Source organism: Microtus ochrogaster, linkage group LG1 (assembly GCF_000317375.1).
Source record: "Microtus ochrogaster isolate Prairie Vole_2 linkage group LG1, MicOch1.0, whole genome shotgun sequence".
NCBI lineage: Eukaryota > Metazoa > Chordata > Mammalia > Rodentia > Cricetidae > Microtus > Microtus ochrogaster.
In genome coordinates this window covers 42,228,075-42,248,442 of record NC_022027.1, presented here as the reverse complement: position 1 = coordinate 42,248,442, position 20,368 = coordinate 42,228,075, and the positions used below count along the sequence as shown (strand labels likewise).

At 44.3% G+C, this 20,368-nt stretch overlaps 1 protein-coding gene across 2 annotated transcripts in view; it reads right to left on the bottom strand.

Moving 5' to 3' along the window:
* Slc4a4 (solute carrier family 4 member 4) overlaps nucleotides 1-20,368 on the bottom strand; it is a 329,959-nt gene that overhangs the window by 250,471 nt on the left and 59,120 nt on the right. For both annotated transcript variants that reach the window (XM_013350885.2, XM_005359460.2), the window contains exon 3: nucleotides 14,667-14,846. In XM_013350885.2, the coding sequence (XP_013206339.1) occupies nucleotides 14,667-14,846 (180 nt within the window). The remainder of the gene's footprint in view (nucleotides 1-14,666; nucleotides 14,847-20,368) is intronic.

Sequence of the window (20,368 nt, the reverse complement as noted above, 5' to 3'; positions counted from 1 at the left end):
CTGAATGCTGGAAGAAAGAAGGGCGGAGTTAGAGAGAAGTCATGTAGCCCCACCAGGGCAAGACAGAACTTTAGCCTGTAAGCCACAGCCATGTGGTGATACACAGATTAATAGAAATGGGCTAAATTAAATGTAAGAGCCAATAAGAAGCTAATGGGCCAAGCAGTGATTTAAATAATATAGTTTCTGTGTGATTATTTCAGGGCTGAGCAGTCGGGAACCAACAAGCAGCCCTATAGCAACACAGGACAAGCACCACATGAAGTGACTTCTGCAGGTTCTGGGCTCACGAAAGGAATGGAAACAGCAAAAGGTGCCTGAAAGGCAGGTGGGAAAAGGGATGACCCCTGTAATAAGCACAGCGACAGGCAGACTGATAAGCAACGGGAAAGTCCAAGTACAATGTGCTCATGCCCTTCACGAAGACACAACTGCCACCCAACTGCTGGAATTTTAGCCATAGTGAAAGTTATTACACAGCTATGCTCATATGTTTCCAAGGCAACTGATCTCCAAAGGAGCCTCTTCTAGGACTCAGTTGACTTTAGGCCAATCAAGTGAAACCCAACAACCCACAGCTGTGATGTCCTAACTTTGAAAACACCAAGCTCTGGAGAAAGGAATAATGGGATCATCCAGGATTCACCTGCACTTATCACACGCTCCTTGTCTTCAGCCTGATCACTCCAGTATTTCAACTTCATGATATGGTATAGAGCAGAGATCCTCCACCTTCCTAAGGCTGAGACACTTTAATACAGTTCCTTATGCTGTGGTGACCCCCAACCATAAAATTATTTCTGTTGCTACTTTATAACTGTAACTTTGTTACTTTTATAAAATCACAAAGTAAATGTTTGATATGCAGGATATCTGATATGTGATTGTGTAGAGGTCGTAACCCACAGATTGAGAACCACTAGTACAGCTAGATGCAGGTCAGAAGTCCAATGACCTCATCAAAATCCCCACTCCTCCAAAAGAGAAAGCAAGGCAAGGCAACAAGCCTGTGGGAAACTATGACAACGTTTCTACAGCAGGGATAACTTTTGCAGAGTTATGGAACAATTAGGGTTTTACGTATGGAAGCCTCTCTGGGTTATTTGCACAACCCAGATGAAATGAAATGTTTTTGCAAGGTATGGTCAAATTCAGCTTAACTGACTCCCTGAACGGGCTTTGAACTTCACACAAAGATCTCAGAATAACTTTCAGTTCCATCCAAAATAACTCTGATAGAAAAGTCAGAGCCAGAGCAAAGGGTACAGGGCGGTAGAGAGGCACCACAGTAAGGGCATGAAAGCGCTCTTGCCAACACACTCGTCAGGTCGATGACGCCCTCCGGGGGCCTCTTCTGATTTCTTTTCAGGAAAAAACATACTTCCTGATGACAGACTTCAAAAATGCAATGAGACAAAAACCACACTGGCACTCCACATTTTCTCTGTTAGACAAGATATATCACCCATTTTTCTTCCTGGCCTGACGACGACTAAATAATAAGCTAAAGAACAAAAACCCCGGTGTAAATCACACGGCAGACACGCTTCTATACTTGGGTGATACATGTGTCATGAATCTGGAAGGGCATCACTGAGTGAGCTGCAGCGGGACCAGGGTTTTGTGTCCTCTTGACCTGCCACTTGATCCAGATGAGCCACAGATAGGAAAGGTCTGTGGGTGACTTAGCCAGTGCTCTTGATGCTCATCTTTATCTGGAATGCTCTTTCCCTTCATGTTCTGTATTTCTGGTTGGTAGAACTGGTGTCTGCAACAGGATGTTTCCTGGCTGCCAACTGAGTATTCTGTCAAAATAGGCAAAGCTCACTGTGCACTCGAGAAGGCAAGTTCCTACTTCTCATGCGGATGCCAAAAGCTTTTGCTAGACTCACTGGTCATTTACTGGGAGATGCTTTATTTGACACATCAGATTTTCAGGAAACAGTATTTGTGGAAAAGAAGATTCCAAGTGAGTTGGAGGTCATTCTGGGGATTTTTTAAAAAATTAATGGAAGTTTCTTTTCAAACTAAGTTTAAAATCAGTATTTTAACGTACTGTGTGCTTTATGCAATGGACATTTATCATGCACTGGAAATTCTAAATCTTCTCTAACACTGGCCAAAGGGAATGCTATTATTTTCCAAATCAAACTCTTCTCTATTGGGCTCTTCTACACACTCAGTGCCGTGGCTCATCTTGAATAACTCTGCTCTGAGTCACCATCTTTCTCCTGGCCCACAGCCTCATCTGGGATCTTTTCTCTTCCTTAGCTCAACCCTGGCTTTCTCAGAGCATCTGTACCTAGCCACTTCCCTTTAAACAGACTGGCAGAGCAACAACAGTAGACTCTACCATCTACCTCTGTGAGTGTCTTATTAGCAACTACCAGACAATCGTCTCCCTAAGGAAAGCCCATCTTTAATTTTGCTCACTATCATAACCCCAGCATAACACAGCACTTGGTATGCCTGTGATGACTATTCTAGATAATGATCAAGATCAGTGGTTCTCAACCTGTGGGTCTCGACACCTTTTGGGAGAGTCAAATGATCCCTTCACAAGGGTTGCATATCAGGTATTTACATTATGATTCATAACATTAGTAAAATTACAGTTATAAAGCAGCAAAAAAATAATTTTATAATCAGGGGTCACCACAACATGAGGAACAGTACTAAAGGACTGTAGCATTGGAAAGGCTGAGACCCACTGATCTATATACCCTAGCAAGGCACCTCATACTTCTCACACTGGCGTGATACTAGGGGTTGCTGGGTCTACAGAGGGGTCCCCCCAGAGTCCTTACAGTAACTTCTGACTTAATTTGTTCAATGGGAATAAGCTGGAGGGTTTAGGACTTTCATAAAGCAGGGAAACATGAGTGACTAAGTCAGGCCATGGGTAAATGAACAAATAAAGGTGGACAGACAGGCACTAACAAAAAACAAACAGACTGACAGGGAAACGATCAGTCCATAGTAAGATCTACCTAAGCTATTTCATCACATCTATTTTATTTATCCCACTTATATTTTTTTTCCTAGAGCAAACACAATTACTATCAAATGAAGATGTATATTAGAACTTCAGTATCTAAGTCTAAAAAATTTCTGGGTTAAAGCATCAGTATCGCTCTACCTACGGTAAAAGTAAAGAACTGGTGACAACACCCCAACCGCGTTTAGATGTACATAGTGCTCCCCCTAAATTTCATTCATTCAAGCACAGAATTGTCCAAGAGCCGAAGCCAACCTCTTTCACAATCACTGTAGTGCAGGGGCCCCTAGCCTATGCTCTGAGTCACAGAGACGCTGATCGGCCTCTCAGCAATCCATTCACGAACTGTATAAGGTTGATTCACCCACCTCTGTGAACTTCAGAGCCCTCAAGACCAGAGGGAGGTCGTTGCTCTCATGATTTTCATGAGTGAAATTAAGATGGTGGACTTTCAGCTATTGAATTGGTACCTAGAAAATAGTTTGTATTCAATAAACATTGTTATTATCAGCAAGCTATTGTCAGTGAAATTCAGGTCATTCTATACACAGATTTCTTATAATCCTCCCTTGAATATGGAGAAAAAGAGGACAGATATATCTGTGTGTATAGCTGACATACACAAACTGACTCATGAAATGTAAGCAGTAAACTATCCTGGCCAACCATCAACAGTGACAAGGTTAAGATTTCCTGGAAGTGACAAGTTTTCACTACTCATGGAGCAAATAATCCACCCAAAATGCTCATCCACAATATCCACTGCCAAGTATGAAGGTTGTTGATCTCTGTCGGGAGCCAATACATATCTCCCAAAAATTAAGCAATTCACTTAGCTTGCATCTTACTGGTCAGGACTGAGTCATGTGGCAATCCCTTAGTCATCCAGAAATCTGGGGAACCAAGAATTTTTCTTGGCACATTTTTACTATGAACGAATTTGAGGTTCTGAAATTAAGGAAGAAGATAAAACGTGGTTGAGAGGCAAACTAGGAAACAGTCCTCCAAAATGGACTTTAATGGTCAGCTTACATCAGCATTATTTCATCTTAAGAAGAGATAGGCACTATGGTAGAAGCCTCTTAGTTTCATCGCCTGCCATTCATACCTCCTGAATGAAGAGGTAGTCAAAACAGCCAGCGCCTCTCCATCCCTGTTCTAACTCAGGACACATTCCTGCTCCCCGAGACTCAGCTCGGGTGATTAGGAGACTGTCTATAATCCCCCACCAATCATGGCACGATTGCCAAACTGTTATAGATATCTGATTGTGCCATTGTCCCCCATAAGCCATCAGTTTTTAAGACACTGTCACCCTTCAAGCCCCTGACCCTGGGTTACGCACGGACAGGAGTGCTTTGTAAATATTTCTAGGATTTGCTCTAAGTGGGTTAGACTGAACTGAATTGAATTGTGTTGTACTGTACTGAAAAGTAGGCTTGGGGATCTGGCCGCCTCTCTTTTTTTCCCTATTATAGTGGCTAACAGGGTGACTGCCCCAGAACCATGAAGGATGATGACAAGCCCACAAGCTTACAGTTCATACAAATAGATCATGTATCAATGAGCTCATGCACTAGCTCGGCTCCCTGGCCAAGAAGGAGACACAAAGCACAGCCTGGCTTGCATTAGCTAGCTTCCTCCTCTCAGGGGAACCATGGAAAAAGGAGTCAAGGTTTTGTTTACCTAACAAAAAAATCTGAGGAAATATTTTTTTCACTTAAGAAAATGTCAAATTAGTGAAAGTGACAAAAATAAATAAAAACCTACCACATACTCAAAAGAGTTGCACAATTGCCTGAAAGCAAAACTATAATTGCCAACGTGCTGGCATTTGGCACAGGGTTCAGGATCTCAAGGAAGCAAGCCACTCTTTTATGAACACTAAACAGAAATGTCACAAACAGCTTTTGATTATACTATGATTGTCACAGTCTATAGGAATGAACTAACATATGGTGTTTTTAAAATAAACTACTAACCACATCCAGTGGTTTCAATTAAAGAATGGTTCACTGCTTACAAAAATTCCCCTAGTGCCAGCTGTCTTCCCAAAAAAGTCCCATTGCCTCACTCTGACTTTCCACTGTCATCAGGCAGATTGCCAAGTGGTGTGGACGCTCAGGATAGCAGCACGGCAGTGTGAACCGTGAACACCTTGCTGCTCATCGAAGCCTCCTATACAAAGGGTAAATTGAATTGTAGGGTTAAATTCAAGGACCTGCTAGAGGATTACAGTAGTCTCTTTTTTAACCAGCGCTAAGGACCAAACCCAGAACCTCATGCAGACCAGGCAAGTACCAGCACGGAGTTATGTGTCCATGCTAAAGACCAGGGAAGATCTAGAGGATATTTTAGAAAGCCAGGGTTCTTTATCATATAGTATGCTGCTGGTCCTAAGTCAAAAAATTCAAAGTACTAAGAAAAGCATAGCTATAAGGCAGGCCCTAGCTCATAATAGCAGAAAGGTTTTACTGCTGACTTTCAAATCAGCACAAATAAATAATAAAGTGTAAGAATAAAGGATTTAGTAACAGACTCACTATAATAATTTCATAATCACAGCAAAGACAAACTATTTCTAGAAATCTTCGGGTAAGGCTATTCGAAACTGGGTTGAAGTAACAATGTCTAGGCCTGGTTAGCCTATGGGACTCTGGTTTTCAGGAGGAAGGTACGGGGCCCGGGCGCCCAGTGGTCTTGCCCATTTCTTTGGTTTGTTTTGTTATTTAACAGTTTCATAGGAAGTAATAAAGTCTAACTGAATGGAGAGCTGTCTTCGGTTTACGGCTATCTGTAGGTTCTTGAGGTTGAGTGAGTCAGAAGTGCTGGATCACTGTTACCATCAGAAAGAGTTATCAAACAACTCATGCTCAACCATAAAGACTAAAAAGTGGAATTCTGCTTCACTCGGAAACATGAAGAACACATGAATCCAGAGGTGTTTCAGGATTCTTTTCTTAAATCCGAGAACATAAGAAAATCGTTTAAATTCATTCTGAAACCAACATAAACCTTAATCTGCAAGCCAGATACGCACACAGAGTCATGTCTTCTTTTATAATTTTTGAAATTATAACATAATTACAACTTTTCTTCCTTTCTTCCCCCCCCCCCAAATTCTCCGGCATTCACCTCCCTACCCTGCTTCAAATTCAAGGCCTCTTTTTCACTGTTATTTCATGTATGCATACAGAACCTGTTCAGTCTGTATAAAGTTACGTGTTGGTGTGTTTTCAGTGTTGATTGATGGACACCAGACAACCGATTACTGTGCTCCTCCCTGGGGAGGACCATCTCTCTGGCTCCCAGCTTTACTCAGTTGCTTATACTCCTTTGTGTAGGGTTGAGGCCTCATGAATTTTTCCCCCAACGAACTGGTGTGTCCACTGGTATCATTCTTCTTCAGCTCACATGGGACAGCCATGCTGGTAAGATTCTAAGAGTGCAGCTTCTGACATTATTAGGAGATACAATGTCACAACAAGCTCCCTCATCTTCAGACTTGTCCAGTCTTTCTGTTCCATAATGCTCCCTAAGCCTTAGGGAGTACTTTATCGATGTGTCCATTAGGTCAGTAGAGGCAATTCTTGGAGTTCTCTATGGAAGAACAGCCTTGGAGACACATTCATAACACACAGCACTTGCTATAAGTGACCTCTTTCATGTACAGTTCTCACTCTGCACCATGGAACATGAACACTAACTAAACAATCTTCCACATGGCTAGGCTTACCAACCAACCCAGAAAGCTCTGTTTCCTTAAAGACATCTTATAGTATTTTGGATACTCACATTGGCCTGCAGATTTTCATATTTTAATATTTTTTGTCACAAGAAAAGAATATATAAAGGGTAGCATTTTATCTACTTTTTGAGGTCATGAAAATATTTGACTTATATGCGAATTAGTTATTGCAAAACAAAGCCATGGAGCTATAATATAAACATAACTATATTTTTCCTAGCCTTTTCTCATTTCACCACTATTGAACCTATCCATTTAGATGGCTAATTGGTGATTTCTATCTTAATCATATTTCAACCAGGATTGAGTTGGCAACAACTTTTTAATCTACCAAGATGACTGTTAATATTGACTAAATTGCATGCCACCCTTACCTCCACATTTTATTTTCTTGAATAGACTATACATTTGGTTAATAAGTGATTTGGCCATTCACTCAAAGGATCCACTATTTCAGAATATGTCCAGGATACAGCTGGTGCCTTTAGGGCTCTAGCAATACAGCTGAAGAGACGACACCGATTTGAAAAGGTTAAGTCACTAACCAGGACGTGATAGAGTCCATGTGACAGCTTGTATGATATATGTAGGCACTACCACATGCGTTCAAAAACCTGGAAAACCCTACAAATGGGTACAAATTAACTTAAAGAGGCCTCACTAAGATAAGGTAAGCCTGCAACTTTGGTTAAACTACCAAAAAGAAGGAAAGTATAAGCTCTGACCCACAGTCAATCTAATCTTCAATATCTAGGAACCCTTTGGGGAATGAAGACAATGAGTTTCTATTGTTAAGGGGAGAGACTCAATGGAATGAGTCCTTCTGGTAGCTGGCAGGACCTTCTCGAAGGAAGGTTTCTATTTCAAAGTGGAGGCCAGTGGCAGAAAACACACTTGACTAAGAAAAGACTGGCCAGAAATTCGGAGCAAGGAGGAAATACAAGAGAAACTGGAGAAACAATGACACACCAAGGGAAGGGAGGAGAAAGAAGAGGAAAGAGCCAAAGATGTGACCAGGAACTTGAGGACTCCGTGTTCACAACAGTATAAAGCAAGACTCCTACACGCGAGAATGTTCCTGAAAGAGTTCTAGAGACTGGATAGAGCATGCCCTGGTCTCTCGCCCCCGCTACTTCTGCTTCTACAGGTCATACTCATAAAGCCTTGCATTTAAATCCCTGATATTAAGCACGTGTGTCTTTCAAAAGTGACTTCCTTCCCTGTGACAAGTTTCCTAAACAGAATGACATTCCAAGAAGATCCTGGCCAGTGTCTGTCACTCTTCAACTGAGTTCCAGTCACATGCACGCACTCCAGCCTCCTGCCTTTCAATCTTTAACCCCAGGCCACAGGACACATCCTGACTTCTGCTTAGGTGGCGATGCCTGGGCTAGCCATGTAGACTCTGTTTACCTCCCTAAAGAGATCTCCTATCCTAAGTTCCACAGAGCTTTCTGGTTTTCCCCTGTCTCCACTCCAAGTTAGAAACTCCTTTTAGCCCTCCAAATGCCCAGCACCCGGAGTGTACCAGAACCCTCAGAGGCCTCCTGAACTCATGAGTCACTATAAATAGCAACAGCATCAACTCCCCCACAGCATGGACACACACTACTCATTATATCTCATCTCGTGGCACAGTGAGCTGGAATTGAAGAGCCAATGGCAACAGAAAATGAAGAACTGCCATTCGGAGGGCCCATCCAGGTGACTGAGAGAAGCACATTTCACAAACTCTGGGCTGCCTAAAATATTCAAAAGGACAGAGTACTGTGATTTGGCCATCTTACATCCACTACTACCACCAGAATAAAAGATCTTTGCGCCGCAGGAGGATTACATGGTTGCACAAATGAACTCGGTAGCATATGTCAAATCTTTTCCTTTTCCCACTGCCTCAAATCCCTAGACATTTTCATTTCACTGAGAAACAGGAAGAGGGGGGCATTGTTTTTATGGAAGGGAGCAAACCCATTTGTCTGCAGAGTATAGAACAGCCCAACTATTGACTACATGTAAGGGGAGTGTGGTAAGCAGGCACTAGCCGCTGGCAGTTTTCCACACACCCGAGCAGCTCAGTAGTTGCCTGTTCCACCCCTGGAAATCCTCAGCTCCTTGGTCTTTCCACCTGCCAGCCAACTTCTAGACTGACACCCACTGGCGAGTTCAGAGGGTCTGCAGAGAGCCAGCTGCCCCGTCGACGGGAAAAGTGCAGGAACACTGACGACTGCTGAAAGGGCTTAAAGAACAAACAGAAATGGCTAACTGTCGAGAGCTGATCTCCACCAAGTCCAGCCCGATGCTTCTGTGATGGTCTGCATGCAGATGAGGGGAAATAAGATTGCAGAAGGTAGGCAGAATGGGGGCTCCAAGCAATTTTTGATAGGCCCGGGTCCACAGATGGCCCAGCTGAGAAAGCTGCTTGCCGCCAAGCCTGACGACCTGAGATCAATCCTCCGAACACACAAAGCAGAAGGAAAGAAATGGCTCTTGGAGGCTGTCTTCTGACATCCCTACCATATTACACCACAAGTGGGAGAGTATGAGCAGTAACGTGTGCATGCAGGTGCACATGTGTTCACACACACACACACACACACACACACACACACATTCTGAATGTTGTCAGCCAGATGCAGAGCTCATGTGATGTCACCATAATCCCTGACAAATGAGGAAAGGGGAGTGCAAGGCAAAACGGGCTCTGATTTTAGGCATGAGGCGGGTTTCTAGCTCAAGTCATCTGAGTGGAATACACGGCCATAAGTGCTCTAGACAGCAGTCCTTCCAGAAAGCTCTACCACAGGGCCTCCTTCATAAAAGATTAAGTTTTCAGTCATTTGTCTATACACAACGCTTCTGTGCTCAGACCTAAAGATAAGATGCCCCTCCTACTTGTAGAAAATGGGAAGGAGGATGAAAGGGGCAGCCTGATCGTTCTGTTTCTGTGCTCCGCAGGCAGCAGTGGGGCTACGTCCCCTCACACACAACAGGCTCGCTTCTCTCCTCTAGACCTACTTGAATGCTACTGGAATACAGATAATTAAAGAAATTGTACTTTATGATATCAAAGTCAATAATCATGCCTAAAGCCATTACCCTCCTCCACCTCCCCCCCCCCAAAAAAAATATGTATCCAAGAGAGTGCGAGGCAAGGGGAGTGCTGGAAAGGGGAAGTCACACGGCCAAAAAAAAAAAAAAACAAAACAAAACAAATATCCTTGGCTCTGGTAAAAAGCTGCTCTGTTCATATACCCGGATGTCCCAAACAAAAGCCACTGCCCATTTCTCTGTTTCAGTTTCCTGGATCTAGCTGGATCACAGACTGACATCCATTGTCCCTGGCTCACAGAACAATGTCCAGTAGCAAAAACCCTTCCATTCAGGGACCCATCCAAAAAGTTAGGAAAGAATACAAGAATACAAGACTGCCCTTCCGCACACACTGACCCAGCACTGTGCAGCCATCATGGGCAGACTTGCAGGCGGGAGCAGTCGGTACCTCTGCGCTGATACAGGCTCCAGCTGATCCAGAAACACACTACACAGCGTGTGGACACACTGAGCAGCATGCTCTGTTTGTATCTGTGTTTCCTAACATTTGACACTGCTTCGAGCAGCATGCTCTGTTTGTATCTGTGTCTCCTAACATTTGACACTGCTTCGAGCAGCATGCTCTGTTTGTATCTGTGTCTCCTAACATTTGACACTGCTTCACAGAATCCACAGTCCCAAAGGGGCCAGCAGTGCCCCTAAACATCTTCCAGGACACTAGCAAAAGATGAAGTGCAGAGGCCAAAGCCATTCGTACTGGGGAGGTGAGCTCTGCTTCTAGATCCTAGCAGCCAGGACCATCTTTTCCTTGCATTTTGGGCACGCCTCAGAGGATGGCAGCTGCTAACTTAGGGGGAAAAGTGCATGGTGGAGGAGGTAAAAGGATTATTTTTAAGAAAGAGCACAATCTAACTTTTCTCTCCACCACCCACTCCACGCCACCTCCTCATTCCCTTGTCTCTCCTCCTGCCTGTTCCTCCACCTCACTTTTCTCCCCAGCCTTGCTCTCCCTGTTGCTCAGTGTGGCACAATCACACACACAGGATTTTCCCCCTGTATCCCTAGCGGGGATACCAGTCCTGACACCATACTGAGAACAGGAGCCATGTAAAGACACAGGGCTGCTGAGCTTAGGAGGGATTTGAAGCTGGCTAGCTTCATCCTTACAGCTCCAAACGTGTAAGGATCAAACACATACCAACTTTTTAGGAACCCGATCTTGATGCCAGAAGTGATGGAAAAGAGAAAACGTATCTCTATTCTAAGCTAAATGAACCTGTTAATTATGTCGTCTTCCCAATGTGTCTAAATGCTGGGAAATCTTTGGCTGATTCCCTTTCAAACTGATGCTGAATATTCTGTTCTGGGCTCCTTGACAGTGGCTTCTAAGCAGAGTGGCCTGACCTCTGTGTCCAGTGATGAGCATCTGTAAGTACAGATGACGGATGAGCATCTGGAAGTACAGATGATGAATACGTGTACCCTGTGCATCGGTTTCTTCCCATCACCTACAACCAAAAGGCACGACTACACACTTGGGAGTCATCTTCCCAGAACAAAACACCGTTCTGGAAATAGCTGAAATAATGAGGTGTTTTCCGAAGTAGAACAATCGAAAGTCAGGGTGAGTGAGATTTTGCAGGGTGGCGGAGGGAGTTTAGACGGAGGGATGATGCGTTAGGATAGGATGCAAGAAAAACACCTTGATTTTCACTTAGAATGTGGGAGAGACTTAGAACTCTGAAAGCAATGCTTGTGTTCTTCCGCATTAGTAACCAGTCATTCAAATATTCTTCAGTGCGCATGTACTGAATATTCTCTGGATCGGGCACAGCTCTAGGGAGTCATAGTAAATGAACAAGACACACTGCACCCTTGCCTGCAGTCATGGAACTTACACTCTAGCATTCACGCCATACAAAACTGTATGCTGAAGAAACTTGGCAGCTGTGTCGTGAAGGAAACAGAGGGGGGCAGAGGAACCCTAACACTGAGGAAGTAGCATTAGAGGAGCCAGAACGACCTGTCTGAAGAGGCAGCATCTTAAGAATGGAAGATGAAGAAAGGAAGAGCCAATGGAGATAAGTATGGTATGGCCATCCCAGGAAGCTGGGATTGCATGTGCAAAGGCTCGGGAGTAGGAAACAGCTCCGAAGCAAGGGTCCATAACAGCAGCACGATTACAATGATGGCACATGCAGGACGGGAAGGATGCTGGGTGCCAGGATGCACAGCACGGAGGATGCTCTAAGGTCAACAGGCAGCCATCAGCACAGGAGGGACATGGCCCAGCTCATGACCACCATGACCAATGCTGCCTCGAGTGGGGAAAGACTTCAAAAGCAAAGCAAGACATGACAGCAGCCTGGGCCAAAGCAGAGCATCCAAGCTGAAAACCGGACCACGTCAGACAGAGTTTAGATGTACAGCCAACAGAAAGTGCTGCAGGACTGCCCATGGAAGTGAAAGCAGAGAAGGACTCGGAGATGCCTCTCATCTAGCTACTATTTATCTGTGAATTGTTTGAGGGTTTTTTTTCCCTCAAGATACAATTACTGAGTGATTCCCAGGCAGCACGCTTAGCACTTCATCTTCAGGATATGACAGGTTGTATAGATGCAAGGAGCTCAGAAGGCCTAGATACAAAACACGGCTGCCCATGAGAGACAACAACAGAACAAGAGGCAGGCTTTCCATGCATTTTCTCATAAAGATGTTGGCACATTGGCGCCAGTCTTTCTGTATTTGGATGCTCTCATGCTGAAGCAGAGAAACTGACGACAATTTCTAAGAGGACCTAGAGACCTCTGCACCAAATCAGATGACTAAAGCTAAAAAATCTAATGGCTAAAGTGAGAAAAAGAGGTTTAAAAAATCCTCCGACCAGGCTAATATTCATTTTGGTGCTCATCTGACATGCATGGAGTCCTCAGATCAGCCTACAGCATCGTATGAACCAGGGCAGGCCTATAATCCCAGCTCAGGATATAGAGACACAAGGATCAGAAGTTCAAAGTCAACTTGGCTAAACAGCAAGCTGAAAACCAACACTCATCAAACAGTTGGTCCATAGCATGCTTACACATTTTCCGACAGTGTGCCCAGGAGGGTTCATGCTATGTTCAAACCGCTCCCCAAATGCCACAGAGAGCAACAACATTCCATGACTAACACACATTCGACTGAGCCTCTTTCTGAGCTGCCCATTCCTAATTACCTGGGTGTTACTAGCACCGTTGGCACAGCCTTTCCAAAAGCGCTGGCACATCATTATCACCTCTAAAATTCCTGGGCACTTTTGTTTCAGTAAGGGCATCTCTTCCTTTCTAATATAGACAGGGTGACACACTCTTGTTATTAACTAAAGAGTAAGAGATGCCCTCAAAAGAGGGAGAAAAGAGAAGGGGAGGGGAAGGAGAGAGGAAGGGAGAAGGAAGAGGGCCAAAGGAGGTGAGGAGAGAGAAAAAATGGAGAAGAGAGAAGGGGAAGAGAGGGAATCTCTCGCACGTACACAGCAGAGGCCCTCTTTGATATCGGCTGATGCCATGCCAAAACAGACAGTAAACAGTGAGAAACCAGAGTAACCTATTTGGAGTGGAATATTATCTTTTTTTCTTCAAGCTACTAGTCATAACCCTCTTTATATGCATTTCAAGGACATTATTTTAGGAGAGATATCAAGGAGAATGCTTTTAGAACAAGTTCCCCTGGCATTCGGTGACGAGAGCGCTGCTTCAGTCTCCTGTCCTCTAGCCCCGCCTAACAGCTCACACCCGCCCTACGCCCTTTTCAGACTAGAAGGCCATTTCCAAAGTCTCCAACACTTCACGTTAATTCAGGGTCCCATCTGGGTTGCTCCTCTTCCGGCTTCCTAAACCACCTGCTTCGTTCCAGCGCTGAGCCTATGAGAGATCCACATCGCTTACGCTTCACACCCTCTTTAATTTAATGCTGCGAATTCACTTTTCAACACCCCTGAGCTGTTCATTCTAATTTGGCCTGTCATCGCCTGCAGTGACTGAACTTGATCTTTATCTGTGCCACCCATAATACATTTTATGGCAGGGTCTGGGCTTCTGTGAGAGATGAAGAGCTTTGCCAGCAGGAAAGCTGTCGCTAAGTCCGTCTTCTCCAGGAATCTTCCACAACTGGCATGTGTTCGCGCCGTTCGGATCCACTCCCATTCCAGACATAAGGCTCCCCATATATCAAAGAGTTGCCACACTCAACAAACACAGAGCAGCAGAAACGCAGGCCGAAACCCGTGGTCTACTTGTCCCCTGACTGCAAGGGTGTCCTTTGATCTCCTGCCATTCTGTCTTAGTGCTTTATACAATGTAAGAAATCCACGATGGCCGACCTTTCAAGGGCTGTGTCACTCAGCATTCCTCTCTGCACTGTGTAATGCCCCTCTGACATGCCTTTTTTAAATCACTGACCTGGCCTACAATCTGGATGGATGTCACCTGTGACTGTGACATTTGCACGGTGAACATACACACACATATGCCCTCATCTTAACCTTCTGTCTTGGCAGAACTGATTTCCAAGCAGAACCAACCTCAAGAGTCTCTAACTGTTGATTGCTATGGTTAAACACTGTATCATCTGTGAAACTCTGCCCTGCCTCACGTCTCGGGATGTACAAGTGCCATCTGTGGCTACACTTCGCTCCCATCTTTCCACCATCAACTCAGAATCTTCCACATGAGCTCTGAGATATCAGCTTGTCAGGACAAGGAGCATGTCTACAGGCGTTACCCACGAGACAGACCACCCCGGATTCCTGACCCCCTCTACATCGGCCACAAGAGTCTGGAAGGCTTCTTCCTGACGATGAGTGCGGCGCACAGAATACTGGATACTCACTGAGCGGCTTGAGGATGCTGCTGCTGGACTCATCGGCGTTTTCCACGTCGGATTTGTCTGAGTAGTTCTCAGAGACTCTTTCCTTTTCCTTCTTTTCCTTGTGCCCTGCCTTTCTCTTGTGACGTCTCCTTCTCCGGTAGCTCTTGGGCACATGGACCCCAATGTAGATGGTGTGGTGGCCTAAGGAAAGTAGACAAGCCGACAGTCATTTCAAGTCACGATATCTCCATACATAAATCACACAACAACCACAGGCCAGATAAGCCTACGAGCCTGGCATTATCATTCAGTATTTGGCTCACTCAAACAACTAAATTCTTGAGACATAGAATTCCATTTCAGATTTTACTTGGCTACTGTATAATTCCACCCATTGGCTGGCACTTGGTTCTGTCCCCACGGGCTTCAGCCATAGGTTAAGAAAAGTCAATGAATACCAAACTAGAAATCAAGAGTTCTTCATTGTGCTCACACATCTGTCATCCGGTCTATACATCACCTTCAATGCACTCCTTCTGTTCATTGGGTGTGTTGGTTTTTGTTTATTGAGACAGGGTCTCATGCGGCCTTGGCTGACCTTAACTCGATAAGGAACAGAGAGGATGACTTTGAACTTCTGAACCTACTGCCTCCATCTCCCAAGTTCTGGGATTCCAGGTATGCAGCATCATGCCCAGATTATCCTCTGCTAGAATCCAGGGCTGCACATACTGTAGGCAAACACCAATGAGCTAAATAAATTACCAGCCCTTTAACTCTTGGAGCCTCGGCCTCATCTTTTTATACCATGAGGGGCTTACATTGGGAAACCCCTAGAGGTCTGCCCTGCTCTAGTTTTTTATGACCTGTGGTTATAGTGGCTAGAATGAAGGGAAAGGAGCTTCATTCTTTCTGAGCTGCAAGACTAAAGATCAAAAGTTCAGAAAGTCATTCTGCTGGGGATAAGGTTTTACACTGTAACTTTTTTTATCCAATCAGCAGAAGAGAGACTGAGAACCGGGACAAACCGAGAAGAATAAGACACACTTAGAGAGGAGATTTTAGAAGCACTCGAATGTTCACACTAGGAAACGCTGAAATGAATGTCAGCCACCGTGCCGTTCTCATTTTTCTTTTTCCGTTTCCAGAAGTTTCTAAAAACTGGTTGTTGGGATGATAAAAATAAGATTGATCCCAGCAAAAAACTGCCTTGAAGAGAAGGGCATGAGAAAAACAGCTCTAGCGGCTTGCAGGCCTCCGAAGGGAAGGCACTTCAGACTGACAAGCAGTATCATTTTACAGAATCAGAGGAGATGGAAAAGGAACTCAAAGTCCCACATCTCTCTTTTTTTTTTAATTGAAAACTTTTCCTTTCACTTTATATACAGGGTAAGAGCTGAATGTGGGAATCATCATTTCGGATGTAATCTGAACATCCTTTTATTGCAAATTATATTAGGTTATCTCATCTAAGTGTTTCATTTCCCATTTCTAGAATTATTCTTTGATGGTACTTTACAGTTCCCAGAGATAATATCACATACCACCATGTAACTCAGCCTCCTGAGTATCAATTGCTCTGAACCACTTTCCCTGGAACTCACCAGGCAACCCCAAAACCCCATAATTTATGAAATTTCCCTTAAATTGACAGCTTAAATGAATCATACGCTGCTCCAAGAAAAAGACTGCAACTATGGAAGAAAGAACTCTTGGGGGTAGTATGTCACAGAAAACTCCCCATGCCTGGAAAAGAAGCTGGAGCATCTGCACCCAAAGCAGAGCTCCCAACCCCCGCCATTAATACACAAAGACCACAGCTTGCTACTACAAAGCACAGCGAACAGTCTCCCCACAGAACGTGTGCCAATGAGAAATCTATCATATCTAACCATTCGCAAATAAATTGTTCTCATGGGAAAGCCATATTATACTAGGAAACAGGAAATGTCTCAGAAACAATGTGAACCAAGAAACAGTGTCAATTGTTTCCTGTGCTCCCCTTACTAAGGGAGTCCTTGAGGGTTTATCTCAAGTCTCAGCAATACAAGTCAGCAGAGCCTTACGGAAATGCCTTGCACCACACACACACACAGGTGTGGGCACACACACACACATACAGGCATATGTACACATACACACACACACACACACACAAAGTGATTCAAAATTCTAAAATGTTATGGTAAATGTTTTCTGCACATTATTAAATAATAGTCATAAGAAAATGGGCCGGTGTGATGCAGTAAGATTTACTATATGAACTCAAGCCTGCATAGTACATTTGATCGAGTCATTTAGACAACTATATGGTCTGACAGGGTTTAAAGGTAAGATTTCTGACTACAAAAGACTGTTTTCTAAAGCACGGTTAATAAAAACTCAGAGACAAGATATTGGTGTTCAATCTGAAGACCAAAAAAGCAAAGCAGCCACTGGCTCTTACCTCGACCTCAGCCCAAAAATGGCAATCCTGCCTCCAGGAAACCTCAGAATGAAGCTGAGCCTAAGAGCTGTCTCCTCCCATTTTATAATCCTCTCTAGTCCTGGGATTGAGGGCAAGCACCACTACCATGGGGTTTCTATGGCAAGCTAGTGTGGCTACTGGGGTTAAAGGTGTGTGTCATTGCTGCCTGGTCTGTAAGGCTGGCCACTCTGACTGTCTTGCTTTTCTGATCTCCAGTCAAGCTTTATTTATTAAAATACAAATGAATGCCACTAGAGTTTTCAAACTAATGAATAAGTTACAGTGATTCAAACAGACAGCCTTCAAGCTCTACAGAGAGATGTGCCTGAGTTTCAGAACCTAGTTAGAGTTGTCACAATCATAGACATGGTACCCTTCTTCTCGTTTGGTGTCTGCAGCACTACCCCTGTGGTAGCTTGCCTGCATCCCTCGGTCTCCTCCGTGCAAACCTTCCCTGTTCTGGTCATAGGTAAGGAAGCCTTCAGATATGACGCTGCCCTTCAGAGTCTACAGCACCCCTCTGGCCAAGAGGAAATGGGGGTTCCTTTAGCGGCATCACAAACATCAGGCATTTTTATCAGTTTATTGAGATGTTATTTGTAAAAATTCACTCTTTTTTAAGATTATAATTCGATGATTTTCTGTAGCGTTGCACAAACATCACCATCATCCAATTTTAGAACCTTCCTACCGATCCACAGAGCTCTCTTGGGGCCATCTGCAGCCACACTCGGTTCCCGCTACCAGCTCATACACCCACTCGTACACATTCTGCATACTCTTGGAAATATCATCTAGGAGCCATGATCCTCCAGAACTCACATGGCTATCAACGTTGTGAGGATCCTACCAACACAGTAAGATAGGATATTCCCAGTCAGGAAGATGCTGCCTCCCAAGAAATGCCCAAGGAATCAAGTCCCTGAGCCGACCACAGCATCGGCATCCTCATCCTCTTCTTCTTCCCGCATCTTACTGGAACCTAAATCTCTGCCGTTGGCCTTATATTTTCATAAAGAAATGTGAGTCTGGGTAAGGTAGATCATTGGGAGCTTAGAGACAGCACTTGTTACCTCATTAATTAATTATATCTCTTCCCTACTTCAACTTCGTTGCCCACAAAAGGAGGCAAGCAAGATAGGAATGTGTTGGAGGGCTGGTAAGATGGGCATGCTTTTACACAGGGAAGACCAAATATTAATACACTATAATGTCAAGCAACCAAAGCCCCAAAAGCACCATGAGCTGAGACAAAAATGTTCACACTGCCCCCACAAAACTCCTGTGGGCAGAACAGAATCTACACAACCGCTGGAAAGACTCTACTGTTGGAGGGAACATCGCAGGTGGATATCAGTGTTTATGTTCAATGAAGTAGCTTTGTCTGTCTCAGAGCTGTGTCATAACGACTGATGGAAGCTAGTGAGGAAGCTACCCGGGGGGAGGGCGTAGCTATTGTTCTACAGGTAAAAAGAAGAGGAGGAACTTGTCAGAGAAGCCTTCCCAACCCAAGAGTCTACAAAACAGTGCGTGCTAGGCTTAAAAAACTTCTCTGCCACCAATTCCATAAAAATTGCTTCAAAGAATAATGGGGAAATAAAGAATAAAACTTTCAATTTTTTTCATTTTTAATTTAAAGTTTTAATTCAGAAAGAAGGTATAAATGTCTAATATATTAAAATCCAGCATACATTTATTATTCTAGTCAGACCAATAAAATGAAAATTCTGAAGCCTACATATGACAGTGCTCATTTAGGTGTATCGTCACAGGGCATCGTGTCTTCAACCTGGCAGGGACCTCGGCATCGTGTGTTCAAATAAATACTGTACATGCCTCTCTCTGACAGATGGTGGGAGTCCCCAACACATCCCAAGTGTCTCAGGAATACTTCACAATCCACACTGCAGCCAGGACTTCTGGAAAGAAAACACAGCTCTGCTGGCTACCTCTGAATGTCAACATCATCACTACGAACGAGTCTTGCTTCTTCCGGTCTTTACCTGTTCTGCCCTAATTACAACCAGGAAGCTCTGTGTAGCAGCCACTCCTCCATCTCCCCATTTCTGCCAAGCCGCTGGGCTAACTGTACACTTCTGATCATTGCTACAACGTTTCCAGGGCAGACAGTCAACCCTTACACTTAGCAACTCTGTAGCCATTCAAGTGAATGTGGCTTTCGCAGATACTACGTCCCTAGGATGATTCAGAAGTTGGAAGAATCAAACAATCTCTCAAGCCAGAAATTAAAAATTCACCAGCCAAATTAAAGCATCTATGGATGACAGCTAGCAAGCTATATCTCCGCATGCAGGATGGGACAATTTTCGCTCCTGCCTGGGAAACACGGTGCAATGTGCATATGCACAGATGCAGCAAACATTCGCCAAAACCTTCTAAGCCTGTTCATCGTTACCACACGTTTCTCCGGCTCTCCATATGATCCTGCTACAAACCTCACATACGGGTGAAGAAACCAACGTCTGAGGAGTCGGGGATGCTGAAACCAAGAAGCAGATGCCCTCTTCAGAAAATCCCACAAGAGAAAGTTCCTTAGGCATCAATGTCAGCATGACCTGAATGTCAGCTTTGATGAGATTTTGTTTAAAATATACCTTCATAGTGTTGAAACAATGCTTGCTGGGTAAGGCATGGCTCCATGTGCCTATAACCGCCCACTAAGGAGTGGCAGGGTCAATGGAAACAGGATGGGGGTGACTGCTAGTCAGTCAGGCTTGCTAAAAACTGGCAAGTTCAGGGAGAGGCCCTGTCTCAAGGGGATGAGACAGAAAGAAATAAAGGTAGACAGCAAACATTCCCCTCTGGCCTCAGTGTGCACATTCACTCACTCACACATACACACACATACACACCACATACACACATACCACATATGCACATGTACCACATACATACACACCACACACACATCACATATACACACCAATACTCACACACCACATACACACCACACACACATACCACATATGCACCACATACGTACACACCACATACACACATACCACATATACACATGCACAAAATACACACACCACATACACACACAACACATACACACACACAAAACACACACACACCACATACACACAACACCACAGTCACACACACCACATATACACACCACATACACAAACCACACACACAACACCAGTCACACACACCACATATATATACCACACACACCACACACACACACCACATACGTACACAGACCACATACAAACACCACACACAC